At 53.3% G+C, this 18,015-nt stretch overlaps 1 protein-coding gene across 1 annotated transcript; it reads left to right on the forward strand.

Moving 5' to 3' along the window:
- The first annotated feature begins 976 nt into the window (after window positions 1-976).
- Window positions 977-17,776, forward strand: LOC132582217 (cytochrome b5 type B). The gene is made up of 5 exons (XM_060253745.1): window positions 977-1,150; window positions 6,896-7,024; window positions 7,829-7,855; window positions 16,143-16,174; window positions 17,120-17,776. The coding sequence occupies exons 1-5, from the start codon at window positions 1,016-1,018 to the stop codon at window positions 17,208-17,210; spliced, it is 414 nt and encodes a 137-aa protein (XP_060109728.1). The 5' UTR covers window positions 977-1,015; the 3' UTR covers window positions 17,211-17,776.
- The last annotated feature ends 239 nt before the right edge of the window (window positions 17,777-18,015 follow it).

An 18,015-nucleotide genomic window follows, 5' to 3' on the forward strand; every position in this document is an offset into this window, starting at 1 on the left:
CCAAGAGAGCTGGCCTGCCCTGGTCTTTGGGTCACCTGGGCAGCCTGAAGTGGGGGTGGTTTCACTTCCACACAGTCTGGTTCGGGGGGCCCTTCTGTTGTGTTTCTCCTGGGAGGTGGGGGGTGGGTAGGGTTGCCAAGTCCAATTCAAGAAATATCTGGGACTTTGGGGTTGGGGCCAGGAAACAGTGGGGGTAGAGCAGTGTTGTGACAAACATAAACTCCAAAGGGAGCCCTTGCCATCACATTCACAAATAAATAAATTTAAAGGGACTGTACACCTTTTAAATGCCTTCCCTCCACTGGAAACAATGAAGGATGGAGGCACCTTCTTTGGGGGCTCATAGAATTAGATGCCATGGCCCAATCTTTTTGAAACTTGGAGGGTATTTTGGGGAGAGGCACCGGATGCTATGCGGAAAATTCGGTGCCTCTACCTCAAAAAACAGGCCACCCCCAGATACCTAAAGCAATTTTCCATTATATCCTATGGGAACCGGTCTCCATAGGGAATAATGGAGTTCCCGGCAGACATTTCCCTCCCCCCCCCTTAAGGGAGGGAGGGCCTCCAAACCGGGGGATCCCCCGTCCCCACCTGGGGACTGGCAGCCCTCAAGGGCGGGTCTCTCGGGCCAGGAGGAGGGAGGCAGCTGCTTGCTGGCTTCGGGGGCTTCCGCGCCTTCTTCCAGCTTGGGGCTCCCGGCAGAGCAGCACAGCCTTCCTGGGTGGCAGGAGCCCAGTGGCGGGGGGTTCCGCAGGCGCTCAAGGACAGGCAGCCATTCAACAGGAGAGGCCCCTCTCCTTCCCTGTGGGAGGCGGCCTCCCCTGCCTCCCGATAGGCCCATGCCCGGGATGCCGACGTTTGATTGGCCGCGGCCGCGAGGCCGGCTCCACTCCCATTGGACGCGCCCTCGACCCCGGCCTCCTATTGGCCGGCTGCAGGTGGCGGGGTGGGGGCGTGGCCTAGGTACGGGGCCCGCGGGCGGCCGAGACTCCTCGGTTGGCGAAGCGGGCGGATGATGGGGACGGAGCAGCGCTGCGGCGGGGGCCCCTTCTTCACCCTGGCCGAGGTGGCCAAGCGCAACACCGAGAAGGAGACGTGGCTCGTCATCCACGGGCGCGTCTACGACGTCACCCGCTTCCTGAACGAGGTGGGGCGGCGGGGAGGGGCGGGGCGGGGAGGCTGCCCCTGCACGTGGTGGGCTTGCCAATCCCCAGGCGGGGGCGGGGGACCCCCGGTTTGGAGGCCCTGCCCGCCCCCCGCTTCAGGGTCATCAGGGAGGGAACTGTCTGCTGGGAACGCCGTTATTCCCTATAGAGATAGATTCCCGTAGGGAATAATGGAGAATTGATCCCCACGTATCTGGGGCTCGGTGGGGGGGGGGGATATTTTTTGAGGTAGAGGCACCAAATCTTCAGCATAGCATCCAATGCCTCTCCTCAAAACACCCTCCAAGTTTCAAAAGGATTGGACTAGGGGGTCCAATTCTATGAGCCCCCAAAGAAAATACCCCTATCCTTCATTATTTCTAATGGAAGGAAAGCATTTAAAAGGTGTGCGGTCCCTTTAAATGTGATGCCCAGGACTCCCTTTGGAGATCAGTTGTGCTTGTCACAACCTTGCTCCTGGCTCCACTTCCAAAGTCCCAGATATATCTTGAATTGGACTTGGCAATCCTGTGCTTACCTTCTACAGTTAAAGTTAAAATGCCGTCCTACAACAAAACACAAAGACAGTACCCGACATCAGGGCAAGCAGTCTGCCAGGAAGCCGGACACAAAGCTGGAATGTACCTCAAGGGTCATCTAGTCCAACCGCCTGCACAATGCAGGAAATTCCCAAATACCCCCCTTCCCCAGTGACATCTGCTGTATGCCTTGAGGCCCTCCAGGATCCCTGAGCCAGCCTGGCCTGGAGAAAAATTGCTTCCTGACCCCAAAATGGCGATCAGCATTCCCCTGTGTGTGTAAGCACTGATGCAACCCTTCCTGCCCGCTCTCTTGACCTGCCTAAGTTCACAGAATCAGCATTGCTGTCAGATGGCCATCTAGTCTCTGTTTAAAAACCTCCAAGGAGGAAGCCTGAGGAACTGCCCTAATGGTCAAGAAGTTCTTCCTAATGCAGGGGTGTCAAACTCATTTGTTATGAGGGCCAGATCTGACATAAATAAGACCTTGTTGGGCCGGGCTGGGCTATATTAGGCCAGGCCATGTGTGTACCTATTTAAGATTAGGTAGCAGAGATAAAAACCTTTTAAAGGACACAGACAAACATGACTAAAGATTTTTTTAAAAAACTTAAAACATGCTTAAAACATTAGCACTTGTGGGTCACAAAGGTGCTTTCTTTGTATCTCTCCCATGGGATCCAGGGAACTGGGCAAAGGAAACTCTGGCTCTTTCCCTCCCTCCTCAGGGGAGCAAGAGGAGGAGGAGCCTCAACCAGTGGAGAAAATCTAGGCCTTGCTCTGTAGCTCCTGTGTGATTGAGCAAGACTTGTAAAACAAGCTGAGATGCAGAAGGAAGCAAGCGAGAGGTAGAAGGAAGCAGACAAGAGCCAGTTGCTTGGGGGCCTGATAGGAGCCCTCCGGGGGGGCCTGATTCAGCTCCTGGGCCGCATGTTTGACACCTCTATCCTAATGTTTAGCCAAAAACCATTAGGGCATGGTGGAGATTTCAGAGCAAGGGGAGGATAGACTGTGCTTTGCAGGCAGGAGCTTCCATGTCAGGGCTCTGGCAGCCAGGCTGGAAAGGAGGTATAGCCAAGGCTGGCCCACCTGAACTAGGTGGTCACCTAGAGTGCCAGGCTTTAAGGGACACTAGATGAGATGGAAGTGTATTTCTCTATTTACAAATACATGAATATGTTTCCTCCTAAGAAACAAAAGTTCGTTCTAGACTTTTCATTTTTCTCTGTTGAAAGCATGCAGAGGTGTGTGTGCCAGATTCGTAGCTTCAGGCCTGAGTTGGCTGTCAGTCAGAGCAGAAAGGAGCAGCCACAGCAGCCAGGCCCTCTGTCATTACAGGAAGATCTTTCATCTGGTTAGGCCTTCTGGATGAGTGCTACTTGTGTGGGAACTTGGAAGTTGCACTTAATTTCTTTCCCAGAAGGGTGAGAAATATGAGTTGAGTAACAGAACAGGTTTTTTTTTTAAGCCCGCAAACCTGATTGTATCAAGACACAAAATAAGAAAATGTTCTCAGCTTTGGGCACAGTTGAAAGTTCATTATTATGATTACATATTATTGCTAGTGTACCTTTACATGGTGACTGTAGCCATGAAATTAAAAGACGTTTGCTCCTTGGGAGGACAGCTATGGCAAACCTGGGCAGTATAATAAAAAGTAGAGACATCACCCTGCCAACAAAAGTCCGTATAGTCAAAGCGATGGTATTCCCAGTAGTAATGTATGGCTGTGAGAGCTGGACCATAAGGAAGGCCGAGCGCAGAAGAACAGATGCTTTTGAGATGTGGTGCTGGAGAAGATTCTTGAGAGTCCCTTGGACTGCAAGAAGATGTGGGGAGGGATGGTGGCTCAGTGGTAGAGCATCTGCTTGGGAAGCAGAAGATCCCAGGTTCAATCCCTGGCATCTCCCAAAAAAGGGTCCAGGCAAATAGGTGTGAAAAACCTCAGCTTGAGACCCTGGAGAGCCGCTGCCAGTCTGAGAAGACAATACTGACTTTGATGGACCAAAGGTCTGATTCAGTATAAGGCAGCTTCATATGTAAAATCCAATCAGTCAGTCCTAAGGGAAATCAACCCAGACTGTTCCCTGGAAGGTCAGATGCTGAAGCTGAAGTTCAAATACTTTGGCCACCAAATGAGAAGGGAGCGCTCCCTGGAGAAGATCCTGATGTTAGGAAAGACAGAAGGCAAAAGAAGAAGGGGACAGCAAAAGATGAGATGGCTGGACAGTGTTACTGATGTAATAAACACGAATGTGAGCAGACTTCGGAGGATGGTGAAAGACAGGAGGGCCTGGCGTGACTTGGTCCATGGGATTGCAAAGAGTCAGACTCAACTGTGTGACTGAACAATAACAACAACCTTTACATTCCCTTCCAGGGCAGATAGCAAACCTCATGTAGGTGCCAAACCGTCATTAATATCAAGTATTAACATTATCCTCACACTTGCCATTGATTGCAATGATAAAAACAAGTTCCAGGATGGCCCCACAAATTCAAAGAACCTCACAGACTGGCCTTAATAATAATAATAACAATAATAATAATAATAGACTGCAGATTTATACCCTGCCCTTCTCTCTGAATAAGTGACTCAGAGCGGCTTACAATCTCCTGTATGGCTTCCCACAGTTTTCTGTCTACTTGCCTACTTGGGCCTCTTCTGTAAACTAAATATTCCCATATCCTGGGGCCACTGCTGCAAAGGCCTTGCTGCCCTTAATTTGTGGTTGTTAGAGGAGTGTAAGGAGGCCTTTCTGACTCAGGCTGGCTCGTTGGGATAGAGGCACTCACAAATGACCCTTTGGCTTCTCATCTTCGCACCAAAGTGGGGACACATTCGGCCGGGTCTTCGGACTCTGCACTGGCTTCCAGTGATATACCGAGTCCGGTACAAGGTGCTGGTTATTACCTTTAAAGCCCTATATGGCCTGGGACCTGCCTACCTGAAGGACCGTCTCTCCCCACATGTTCCCCAGAGAATACTGAGGTCGGGAGCACAAAATCTCCTCACTATCCCTGGGCCAAAAGAAGCCCGCTTGAAATCCACCAGAGAAAGGGCTTTCTCCGTTATGGCCCCTACATGGTGGAATCAGCTGCCGGAGGAGGTGAGGGCCCTGCGGGACCTTGTTCAGTTCCGCAGGGGCTGTAAGACGACCCTCTTCCGGCTAGCCTACACCTAGCTAAGATGAGAACTCAATGTAGCTTGGCCAGACGTCTGTTCTATATGTAATTGGAATGTTTACTGGTTTTTAAGGTTTTAACTGTTTTAAATGTTTAATTGTTTATATATTTTAAATTGCTTAATTTTTATGTTTGACCAATTTCTGGAAGCCGCCCTGAGCCACTTGTGGGAAGGGCGGGATACAAATAATGAATAAATAAATAAAAATAAATAAATAAATAGAGAACCCTTCCAGATGCCTCACAGTCGAGGTCCTGCTGCAGGTGGTCAGGGCCACCGCCCACACCCTCCCTCAGATCCCTTGTCCTCACCGGGGCATTTGCTCAGGGAGTATCCTTTCGGCATGATCATTGACTGGGCTGTAGGGCAAAGGGTAAGAGGCCTTCTGACCTGCATTCTGCTCCAGGCCTACCTTGCCCTTCAGACAAACCTCTGAAAAATCTTATCATGCATTGAGGGGTGTATTTCTATTCCTAGCCAAATTCCAATTATTTGAAGTAACAAAAACCATGCTTTAAACCTAAGATATTCAGAAACATACCCTTGCATGAATTTTAAAGGAAAGCATCTAAAATTAACACTCTAAGGTTTTTCTGTTACCTTGAGAAATTTTTTTACCACCTGAACATATCACTCCCAGGAAGAAAAAGATTACCATGTGATGAAGATAGAGCCAGAGGAATTAGCTGTGTTGCTGCAAAATAGTATAGAGTCCAGCAGCACCTTTAAGATGTGAATTATAGATGTGAGTGCCATATAAATGCAAAGCAGTTGCAAAAGTCACAAAAAAGGTGCATTTACATGGTTCCTGCATCCACTTCCCCCTCCCCTCACCAGCTATATATCACTGGCCAGTTTCTACATACCTTTCATGCATCTGATGAAGAGAGCTGTCTCTCTCGAAAGCTTATGCTACAATAAAAATGTGTTAGTCTTGGAGGTTCTACTGGACTCTTCGCTATTTTACATGTGATGAAGGGGTGCTTTCGCTCCAGAGCATCTTAAAAGGTTTTCTTGCAGCATTATTTTAGGGGGGAAAACTCATGGATTATTTTTTTACCCTAACACGTTAACATGGGCTGGGGTAGAAAAGCTACCCCATTGACAAAATGTATATTTTTCAGCGGCTGTTCTCTGCCCCTGGTGCTTTTTCAGCTTACTGACAGTAAACTGGAAGTAGTCGGCGTCTGTACTTCGGGAGTGTGGGTTGCTACTGTCCTTCCCAAGAGGGAAATGTTTTTCTGTATTCTGCCCACCAAAAGCACAGGTGCAGGGCAGCTAATTCACCTGTGGTTATGGGAGGCTGAGTTTTATGACCTGCCCCTCAAGGCCTCGGGTCTCAGCAAACTTGCCAGAGTTCTAGGTCAAGAGAATTGATCTTGTGCAGCTTCTTTCAAGGTCTGCCTTTGACTTCAGCGTGCGCAAAGGAGTTGCTTGCAGATGGACTTGCTCAAACTCTTGTTTGTACCTTGCCCAGGCTCTCCACACCCTTTCCTGGGGCAAAATTTGAAACCTGCCAAAGGGGAAGCTGCTGACGTCAGTGTGAGATGACTCTTTGGCCTCTGCCCTTTGCTGGTCCTTGGAGGAGTGTTGTCTTGGGGGCAGAATAAACCCCAGGGCCCCTTGCATCTTGCAAAAGGTGCTCCGGGGCAGGTTTTGTGCTCTCTGACCTCAGAACGCCCCATGTGCAGCCGCAGTCTTGTTAGAAGCTGATGGCACCCAGCAGGAGGGGGAGGGGAAGGGCAGGGTGCCTCAGAGACAGCTGGCAGCAGGAAGTTCCACCAAGTGCAAATGATGAGAGGCTGTTCAGGGTCCAGCTTTCTGACAAGCCTGAGCCTAACCTGCAGGGCAACAATTCCCTTGAGCTGCTTTGTCCCAGGAGCCAGCCTGGCACTGCCGTGTGCACAGCTCCCGCATTCCGCTCTCGGGGGCGGGGGGGGGGGCGGGGTGTGCTTTAATGCCAGGGGGCACTTTGGGACATGCAGACTGAGCTGGGAAATCTCGCCCGTGATTCTTTTCAGCATCCTGGCGGAGAGGAGGTTCTGCTGGAGCAGGCTGGCCGAGACGCCACGGAGTCCTTTGAAGATGTGGGCCACTCGGCGGATGCCCAGGAGATGCTCACTCAGTACCTCATTGGAGAGGTCCATCCGGTGAGGCCCCACAGGGAGCACAAGCTTGGGATGGCTTTGGTGTGCAGTCACTCACGGCAGCTCCATAGGGGGGCTCAAGGCAAGAGGCATTCTTGGGTGGCTGGCCGTTGCCTGCCTCTGCGTAGCAGCCCTGGGCTTCCTTGGTCATCTCGCTGCCAGATACTACCCAGGATGGCCCTGCAGAGATTGTGAGATCTGGTGAGATTAGGCTAGCCTTAAGGTTCATATAGAATCATAGAGTTGGAAAAAGTCTCTGGGGTCATCTAGTCCAACCCTATGCAGGGAACTCACAAACCCCTCCCCCTAAATTCACAGGATCCGCATTGCTGTCAGGTGGCCATCCAGCCTCTGTTCAAAAGCCTCCAAGGAAGGAGAGCCCACCACCTCCCAAGGAGGAAGCCTGTTCCACTGAGGAACGGCTCTGACAGTCAGGAAGTTCTTCCTAATGTTGAGCCAGAAACTCTTCTGATTTAATTTCAACCCATTGGTTCTGGTCCTGCCAGAACCAATATAGTAGGATTATTTCTCTTTGGAAGATTGGTTTAGGACAGGAGTTCCAGTTGTGGCCCATTTGGAAGATGCTCTGTGACTCTGGGCAGAAAGGAGGCACAAACGTTCTATCCTACTCTCGTTAGAAGACTTTGGAGGGAAGCCTGGCCAGGAATGAAGCTGCCGCACCAAAGTATTCGCAGCTCTTGGGAAGGAGAGGAGAAGGATGTCTGGCTGGGCAAGTAGGGCAGGCTTTTCCATGGAGATTCCCCTCTGGCGAGGTTAACAGCCTCTCCTTTCCCCTTCTCTCCACAGTCTGACTGCAAACCTGGGAGCTCCAAGGTAAGACAGGACCGTGTTCTTCCTGGAAGTCAAACAATCGGTGGCTGGTCAGCAGCGCTTTGTGTCCTGGTATCCCGCCCTCTGTCCCCTTCTCTCTGGCTGCTCCTGGCCCTTGTCTCCCTGCAGCCAGGCAGGAGGAAGCACTCTGGGTGAAAGGTGGTGTTTGTCTTTGCCGGAGGAGGAGCTGGGGGCTCCTCCTTTGTCAGGCTGCTGCTTGCAGCTGGAGGGCGGTGGGGGCTGCTCAGGCCTGGGCCACCTAGGATTTCTCCACCCCCGTCTCCTGCTCAGTGGCCAGGGTGGCAAGTGCAGCCTCAGCTGTGCTTAGCAGTGCCCAGAGGTTCAGTCATTGACAGGGTGTGGATTAGAACTGTGGCTCCCAACTGAGAGAGGCAGGAAAGCTGTAGGTAGGACATGGGGTTTGCCTACCAGTTACTAATAATTTACTCTCCCTGGGTGCCTTTAAGCGACTTAAAGCAATGGAAGCTATTCCCAATGACACTACAGTCCTTAAAGCTTTCCATAAGTGATAAATGTTAACAACAGAGATGCCTGTAAGTGTCCCAGTGGCCTTTTTGTTTCTGTCATGGTGGGGCCCATCCAGGCTCTTTGACAGAGTGGTCGGTGGGGCTGCAGATAAAAAGGCTGAGACTCACTGGGTTGCAATTTTTCTCCAAACAAGCTCAAAGCACTGTTGTGGACTGAGCAGGAGGCCCCAGCCGGTAGCTTATATAGAACATGGCCTGAGAACACCCGCTTTGGATTGTGCCCATGGGGCCCATGGTGAGGGTGTAGTTAGGAGCGGCCTGTGCCTTCCTGCGAGAACTGGCTCCTTCCCTCCCGGTGTGCAAGAGGATGGTCTTGACAGGCTGTGATTTATGCCGCCCTGAGGTGGAAAAGAGCCTGGACAATATTTGTCCTTCAGACATGAAAGCACACGGACAGAACCACCCAGTTCTAAACTTCCGCTGCAGCAGAGGTGGCCCCGTACCACCCATTGGCCTGACTCGTTTACTGTAGCAAATGGACGAGAGCCATTGTGTAGGTGGGCAGTTCCTGTCCCCAGATCAAAGTCTTGTATGTCCTTCGCAACAGTGAATGTTTCACAAACATCAATGGCATGAATATTCCAGGCATCTCTGCTTCCCCTTCCCCAGGACTCTCTGGTGCCCAGACGGGATTTTGGCTGAGGAGGGAGAAGGGCAGGGGTCACAGGTGACGGGAGCCGGAAGGAAACCAGGCACAAATGCCTGTGGAAAGAGGCCCAGGCCTCAGTTTGCTTCCATGGCTGATGGCTGAAGAGAGGCTTGGGCACTGGACAAGAAGCTGCCCAGCAGAGTGGGTCGCCTCCAGCTTCCCTCGTTTCCTCTGTGCCACTGAAGGGAGTCTCTGTTTCCTCCTCCTCCCTTTCAGCCTCCCTGCTGTGTGGTTTGTGTCAGAATTTCCTGGACCAGTTCCTATAGCAACCATTTTCAGTAGTGGAACCAGGACCCTGCTAAATAAACACAGTCTGTCGCTTTGTGAACCTCAGTTGGTCCCCGTGTTGGCAGCCCTCAAGACAACCCCTCTCAAGCCTGTCTTTGTTTTGTGTCTTTTCTTCCTCTGCTAGGCTAACTGAAGGGTTGCTTTTGCATGCTCACCTCCTCCCTAGCTGCTTGCTCAGTGGTGGCTTTTTCCCTGGCTCTGCGGGCTCAGCGAAAGCAACCTCTGTGAGTCTCAAGAACTAATCGCCTAATCTTCCTCCCAGGGCAAATGGATGCGGGCTCTGGAATGTTTGCTCAGGCTGTTTTCTAAGAAAATCCTGGTAGCTGCAGAAGCCTCTTAGCAAAAGCTACTGTCAGCTGAGGGCCCCCCCAGCCTCCCCTTTGCCATCCCGTGCCGTTGGTTGTGTTCCTCCCCGTCTCCCTCTGAGCCAATGGCTGGAAGGCTGGCCGGCCAGCAGGGAAGGAGTGAGTGTGGGGCACTTCTGCAGAGGCAGTTTCTAGCAGTCTTCCTGTGGCCAGGAGAAGGGGCAGTTGGGTCGGCTGGTTTTGCAAGGGCAGATAGCTCTTCTGAGGCCAGTGGGGTGTTCCTTTAAATACTTGTATCCCTCTTTTCTTTCACACTGGCCATGCAAAGCAGCTTACAAAGTAAAATGCGCATAAGCCACAGAATTTAAACAAAAAATTGACAACCCCAACCCGATGAAATGCCCAGCAGGTGATGACGACGGGGGCTGGTTCTGTTGGTGTGGGTCTCCTAGGACCACTGGCTCTGGACAGGCTAGGCAAGGGAGGACTAAGGTGTGATTCAGCAGCCTTAGATCTTCCAGTGGTCTCCTCCCTTTGCAAGAGGAATTGTGCAGAAGAGTCCTCGTGAGAAGCACAGGCTACCAGCCAGAGCGGGTGACGAGGCTGTGTGGCCCAAGTGCTCTGCCCTGCACTTTGCTGGGAAGGAAGGAAGGAGGAAGGAAGAAGGAAGGAAGGAGGGGGGAGGGAGGAAGGGAGGGGGGAGGGAGGAGGAAGGAGGGAAGGAAGGAAGGAGGAAGAAGGAAGGAAGGAGGGGGGAGGGAGGAAGGGAGGCAGGCAGGAGGGAAGGAAGGAAGGAAGGGAGGGAGGCAGGCAGGAGGGAAGGAAGGAAGGAGGGAAGGAAGCTCCAGGAGGGAAATCCCAGGAGCTGAGCTTTGTTTTCTCTCTTACGAGTCACCAGTTTAGGACTTTGTTTTGTTGTTGCAGAAGCAGCAGGAGGAGTCCTTGTGGGCTGTTGAGTCAGGGCGTGGTGGCATGCCTGTGAAAGCACCCCCTCCCCTGCGGGACTGCTGGATAATGACAGTCAAAGGTTTTTACTCTGCAGCTTCAGAAGTGAAGCTGCAATTCTTGGCAGAAGCGGAGTCCTCTCTCTCTCCCTCCCTCCTAATATTTGCTGTTGAGTGGGGGTGGCAGAGGACGAGCCGTACAGCAGAGCAGCTTTGCTGACCTGGAGGTCTCTTTCCTGCCTGCTTTCCTTTCTCTAGACCTGCCTGCAGCCTTGGGACATTGAGGGTTAGGCGGCTTCTGTAGGGTGGGATTTCCACTTCACCCCAGCCAGCTCAGTGGTTTGCAGATGAACTTCTCAAGAGCTGCCCTTGCCTAAATGGCTGCCAAAGGTCCTGGAGCGTGGATGCTTCCACTGAAAGGCTCCGCTGCTGCTGTCTCCACTGTTGCTTGCCAGGGGAGCCTTCATCTGCTGGGGGCTGCCACCACCGGCTCCTGCTGGGTCTAAGCTCACTGCATCTCCTTCCCAGAAGTTGCTGGTTCTGAAGACTGAGCCACTAGAAGGGATCCAGTGTTCAAGCCTGCAGTTCTGGAGCTCCTGAGAGCATCCTGTGGGCTTGCTGCAGGGGCTGGCAGGAGAGGGCTCCTCTGTGCTGCTGCTGGCAGGACCTCTCTCTTTCCTTGAAGGCCTGCAGGTCTGCCTGGCAAGCGGCAGGAGGCAGGCCGGATCAGCCAGAGAGTGGGAGGCTGGGCCAAGGATTGAGGCTGAGGGTGTGGCTGCCAGGAGCGAGCCCCTTCCAATACAGAGGACCAGGCGGTGCAGCAAAGCCCCTTCAAAGACCCCCCCCCCCCAAGTCTGTCCTGCCAGGCCAGGGTGGGAGTCCTCAGGCCTTGGGCCTGTGGAGAGGATAAAATGGGGGAAGGGAGAGCTGGGCACACCGCCCCCCCCAGCCTCCTTGGAGGAAGGGCAGAGAGAAGTGCACAAGAGAGAGTGAACCCCCCCTCCCCTGCCCTCCGGAGTGGACTGCTGTTTTCCTTGCGCAGGAGCTGGATGCAGAGCCTGGCCCTCTGGCTGACTGTCTCTCTCTCTCTCCCCTGCTGTCTGCTGATGTCCATCTCCTGTGATGAATTGCCAAACAAAAATGCAGCTCTTGCTTCACTGCCCTTCTGGAGACAGCCCTTCCTGTCTTGGGCCTTCACTCGTTGGTGTTTGCTAAGAGGCTTGCTGGCTTTCAAAGGCAACTCTGTCTCTGGGCTCCTGGGCCTGGCTGGGCGGCGGGGGTAGGGGGAACATAAGAACATAAGAGAAGCCATGTTGGATCAGGCCAACGGCCCATCAAGTCCAACACTCTGTGTCACACAGTGGCAAAAAATGTTATATACACACATACACTGTGGCTAATAGCCACTGATGGACCTGTGCTCCATATTTTTATCTAAACCCCTCTTGAAGGTGGCTATACTTGTGGCCGCCACCACCTCCTGTGGCAGTGAATTCCACACGTTAATCACCCTTTGGGTGAAGAAGTACTTCCTTTTATCTGTCCTAACCTGTCTGCTCAGCAATTTCATCGAATGCCCACGAGTTCTTGTATTGTGAGAAAGGGAGAAAAGTACTTCTTTCTCTACTTTCTCCATTCCATGCATTATCTTGTAAACCTCTATCATGTCACCCCGCAGTCGACGTTTCTCCAAGCTAAAGAGTCCCAAGCGTTTCAACCTTTCTTCATAGGGAAAGTGCTCCAGCCCTTTAATCATTCTAGTTGCCCTTCTCTGCACCTTCTCTAAAGCTATAATATCCTTTTTGAGGTGCGGCGACCAGAACTGCACACAGTACTCCAAATGAGACCGCACCATCGATTTATACAGGGGCATTATGATACTGGCTGATTTGTTTTCAATTCCCTTCCTAATAATTCCCAGCATGGCATTGGCCTTTTTTATTGCAAACGCACACTGTCTTGACACTTTCAGTGACACTTGACACTTTGCCGTGCCTTCCTTCCTTTGGGCTGTGTGTCAAGGGCCACTCGGTAGGCCCTCCTGCGGACTTTGGCTGGCTGGCTAGCGCTTGCCGGTCCTTGACCACAGACATTTGCAGCACTCTGAGCTCCTGTTTGGAAATAATCTTGTCAAACTTCCCAGGAGCTTCTAGTCTTGCAATTTAATTTTTCTTTCTGCCAGTACAGATGTCACCTGGCTGCTTCCTTTTGATCGCAGCATTGTTGTAGAATAGGGCAGGCTAGGGACTCACCTGGAGCCGCTGAGGTGCCGTTTTATGGCCAAGAGGGACGGAGAGGCAAGATCCGCAGAGCACACACAGGCCAGACAACCACCTTGGGCTTGGGGGTTTCTTGGTGCTTCCTGTGTTCTTGTCTGTCCTGTGACACAATGAGTAGAAAGAGGTCCCTCCCGCCTGATCCCTTCATAAAACCTCCCGTTCTGAAAACCTTTCCTTGAAGCTGGCCCGGAAGAACTCCAGCACAGAAAAGGCCTGGATCTCCCCACTTCCTTTCCCCCACAAATGGCGGCCATGTTTATAGTCCAGTCATGGAGCAGAGCCCGGGGAGCAAAGGACATCTGCCTCTTTGTTCTAGTGTCACAGCTGTTTTCCTGTCAGCACCTGTCTTGGGGAGCCTTGGGAGACCCAGATTCGAGTCCCCACTCAGCCAGGGAAGCTGGCTGGGTGACTTTGGGCCAGTTGCTCTCTCACAGCCCCACTTTCTATGAGGATGAAAAAGAAGGGAAGAGAATCTTGTAAACCATTTTGGTCCCCCGCTGAAGTCAATAATTTTTTTTAAATGATCTAAATTTGGGGCACTGAAGATTAAAAAGTTTCCATTTCATCCTTCTTGGCTCAGATCTGGAGGAATAGGCAACCCCCCCCCCCCATCTTTCCCTGCCTGAGGAGGAGAATTTGCCATCTTTGTTGCAAGAGAATAAAAGCCAGCTGGGCTGGACTCCGGCACAAAGCAGCCTCATGAAAGAAGGGCTGCAAAGGGCTGGGCCCTTTTGGCTGAGGTGCTGGCTTTCCGTCCCCCTCTGGACTCCCCAGGGAAGAGAGCTCTTGACTGAGGCCCACAGCCTGGCAGCACTGGGTGGGGGGAGGGAGGCTGCCCAGTGAAGCTGATGGGGGCAGCAGGAAAGGAAACGCAACTTTATGTGGAGAGTAATTAAAATGTGGGATGTAGTGATGAGCGCAGGCAGAAACTGCTTTGAAAGCAGATCAGACAGATTCATGGAGGACAAGGCTATCAATGGCGAGCAGGAACCTCCACGTGCAGAGGCAGTCAGTCTCCAAATCCCAGAGCCAAGAGGCACCATCAGGAGAAGGCTTCAGCCTCTCTGCCCTTTGGTTGGCCCTCCAGAGGAACTGGCTGGACTAGATGAACCCTCCCTGGTCTGGCCCAGCAGGGCTCTTCTGATGTTCTTAGGGGAAGGCCTCAACAGCTCTGCCCTGTTGTTGGCCCTCCAGAGGAACCGGTTGACCCCTGTGAGACAGGAGGCTGGACTAGAGGGACCCTCACTGGTCTGATCCAGCAGGGCTCTTCTGATGTTCTTCTCAGGGGAAGGCCTCAACCTCTCTGCCCTGTTGTTGGCCCTCCAGAGGAACCGGTTGACCCCTGTGAGACAGGAGGCTGGACTAGAGGGACCCTCACTGGTCTGATCCAGCAGGGCTCTTCTGATGTTCTTCTCAGGGGAAGGCCTCAACCTCTCTGCCCTGCTGTTGGCCCTCCAGAGGAACTAGTTGGCCACTGAATGAGGCAGGAGGCTGGACTAGATGGACCCTCACTGGTCTGATCTAGCAGGGCTCTTCTGATGTTCTTCTCGGGGGAAGGCTTCAGCCTCTCTGCCCTGTTGTTGGCCCTCCAGAGGAACTAGTTGGCCACTGTGTGAGACAGGAGGCTGGACTAGATGGACCCTCACTGGTCTGATCTAGCAGGGCTCTTCTGATGTTCTTCTCGGGGGAAGGCTTCAGCCTCTCTGCCCTGTTGTTGGCCCTCCAGAGGAACTAGTTGGCCACTGTGTGAGACAGGAGGCTGGACTAGATGGACCCTCCCTGGTCTGACCCAGCAGGGCTCTTCTGAGGTTCTTCTCAGGGGAAGGCCTCAGCCTCTCTGCCCTGTTGTCCCTCCAGAGGAACTGGTTGGCCACTGGGTAAGACAGGAGGCTGGACTAGATGGACCCTCACTGGTCTGATCTAGCAGGGCTCTTCTGATGTTCTTCTCGGGGGAAGGCTTCAGCCTCTCTGCCCTGTTGTTGGCCCTCCAGAGGAACTAGTTGGCCACTGAATGAGGCAGGAGGCTGGACTAGATGGACCCTCACTGGTCTGATCCAGCAGGGCTCTTCTGATGTTCTTCTCAGGGGAAGGCCTCGGCCTCTATTCCCTGTTACTGGCCCTCCAGAGGAACTGGTTGGCCACTGTGTGAGACAGGAGGCTGAACAAGATGGACCCTCGCTGGTCTGATCTAGCAGGGCCCTTCTGATGTTCTTATGCCTGTGAAACAGAGTCTCCTGGAGGAGAGCTGTGCCCATCTGGCCACTGGCTCGAAGGTTCAGCCTGCAAGCAGCTTCTCTGCCAGGCGGCTGCTGTGGTGGCTTGGCCCTCGTGAGGGGCAGCCTCATCACAGAGGCAAAAAAGTCCATCCCTCGTCCTTGTCTGACAGGCCAGCCTAAGGCTGTGGAACTCGATGGGCTTCTGTGCCCTGTGAGCCTCAGCCCGTGCAGGTGGGGGCCCCCTCCGAGATGTTCTTCTGACCTGTCAGAGCTAAAGGTGTAAAGTGCTGGGAAGCCCCCGCTCAGTGGCAAGTGGGCCTCCTGAGAGGCAGCAAAGCCAGAACCCCCCCCCCCTCCCCAGCTGGGTGGGTGAGAGCCAGTTTGGTGTAGTGGTTAAGTGTGCGGACTCTTACCTGGGAGAACTGGGTTTGATTCCCCACTCCTCCACTTGCACCTGCTGGCATGGCCTTGGGTCAGCCAGAGCTCTGGCAGAGGTTGTCCTTGAAAGGGTGGTTGAAAGAGCCAGTTTGGTGTAGTGGTTAAGTGTGCGGACTCTTATCTGGGAGAACCGGGTTTGATTCCCCACTCCTCCATTTGCACCTGCTAGCATGGCCTTGGGTCAGCCATAGCTCTGGCAGAGGTTGTCCTTGAAAGCGCAGCTGCAGGGAGAGCCCTCTCCAGCCCCACCCACCTCACAGGGTGTCTGTTGTGGGGGAGGAAGGGAAAGGAGATTGTGAGCCGCTCTGAGACTCTTCGGAGTGGAGGGCGGGATATAAATCCAATATCATCATCATCATCATCTTCTTCTTCTTCTTCTTCTTCTTCTTCTTCTCCTCCTCCTCCTCCTCCTCCTCTTGAAGGGCTGCTGAGGGGTGACTGCGGAGGAGGGGGGGGGTGATCCTGGGGAGGAAGCTGGGGACAGACAGACCTGAGCAAAGGGGCCTGCCTGCAGCAAAGAAGGCGGGGGGGGGGGCTGTTTTCTGGGCCTTCTGGTGGACTGAAGTTGGGATTAATGTCTGCTATTAAAACTGAGATTAGGGTTTTGTTTTGTGTCTTCTCAGGTTCCAGGGAAACCGACATCAAACGAGTCCAGGTATTTTATCTTGCTTATCTAGGAGTGAGCAAGCCCACCAAGGCAGCCCCAAGAGTTTTTGTGAAAGCAACCTTGGATTCCCCTCCCCCTCTTTGCACTGGGGGCTGTGAAGTGGCCACCCGTCCGTCTGTCAGAGGGCGGGGTGGGGGGCTCAGCAGCTGTGTCAGATGTGGAGACTGGGAGGCTCATGGAGCCAGAGGGCGCTTCTTGGGGGGGGGGCTTCCTGGAGGGCTGGTCCTCCTTTCGAGGCCACCGACTGCACGTTGCAGGGGCCTATGGGGCCTGGCCCCCTGACAGTTTGGTGGGGCTACCCCTGGACTGCCCCTCCCATGCCATTTAAGGAGTCCACAAATCAGCTGACCAGTGGGGTCCAAATCAGGAGCCAGCACCAGCCCCCCCCCCGGTGGCCCCTAGTTATGGGGCTGGGGGACTGCATCTGCCTCCCCTCTCCTGCTGGAGAAGCTTTTCTGACAGATTATGTAGCTATTGGGGGGGGGGGGTTCATCCCACTCCCTCTCCCGTGCCGCTGTCTGCATGCCGCCTGCAACCTCAAGAGAAATCTTTGCAGGGCTGAAAGAGGCTTCTCTGGAACAACGAATGTGGGAAACCTCAGTGTGCCTTTCCCTGGATCCAAGCTGACGTCTGCAGCCAGCGGCCCTGTCGCTTGAGCCCCAGTGGGGATGATTCCACCATCAAGTGTGTTGGAACTCCCTGTGCGAGAGACCACTCCGCACATCTCCACCTACAGACATTCTGAGCAGTCACAGCTGGAGGGGGGGAAGCTTTTGATGCATCTCTGAGGCCTGGTTGGGGGTGGGGGTCGAGCCGGCTCCAGCTGCCAGGCGGACGATCCCTGGAGAGTTTGTGGCCAGTGGCTCCTCTCTACAGTCTTGCAAACCGGAGCTTTCCTCTTCAGGGTTAACTGGTCCTTTCTTGTTCCCTCAGTGTGTGGGCGGTCTGGCTGATCCCCATCGTGGGTGCCTTGGTCCTGGGCTTAATGTACCGCTATTACGTGATGGACGGGAGGTCGTCTTGATGTGGGATCTTGCTCAGCCTTGCCAATTGGGAAGCAGCTGGCCTTTCCAAGGAGTGCAGTTCTGCTACGTTCTGGCGACCATCCACCTTCCAGCTCTTGTCCGTCACTAGTCAGCCTCACCGTCCAGGTGCCTGCAAAGCTGAGCTGGGATCTGGGAGGGCCCCACCACACTGCTGCTGCTGCCTCAGGGGAACCCACAGCTGCCAGCCATCCCTCCGTGACGATCTCCATCCCTCGTCATCAGCTTTGCAAGTGGTTTTTCATTGAGCAGCAGCTTCTGGCTTGTGTTGGTGGGCACCTGTGACCCATGTCACCCTGTCCCATTTGACCTAAGAGAAGGGATGACATGCAGTCAGCATTCCTGTCTAGAATGAGACCAGCACGAGAAATGGTTCCACCAGCGCAGCTGGGCAGCATGACCAGAACAGCAGTGCCCCACTTGCGTCAGAATGTTTCTCTGTGGTCTCTTTGTTTTTGAAATGGTTAAACGTTCGTGTTTTCCTGGCTTCTGGTTTGCCTTTTTAATGTCTTCCTACCTGCTCTGTAATAAAAAAGCTCCCTAAGTACTCTGTCTCAGCCATCTTTCTTTTTCGGTGGGTAATCAGGAACTCGCTACTGCTGGGCTTTTCTGATGTTCTTATGAAGGCCTCAGCCTTGCCAATCGAGAAGCAGCTGGCCTTTCCAAGGAGTGCAGTTCTGCTACGTTCTGGCGCCCATCCACCTTCCAGCTCTTGTTTGTCACTAAATACTCGTCCATCACTAAGTACTCTGTCTCAGCCGTCTTTTTCGGTGGGTAATCAGGAAC

Source organism: Heteronotia binoei, chromosome 14 (genome assembly GCF_032191835.1).
Source record: "Heteronotia binoei isolate CCM8104 ecotype False Entrance Well chromosome 14, APGP_CSIRO_Hbin_v1, whole genome shotgun sequence".
Lineage (NCBI taxonomy): Eukaryota > Metazoa > Chordata > Lepidosauria > Squamata > Gekkonidae > Heteronotia > Heteronotia binoei.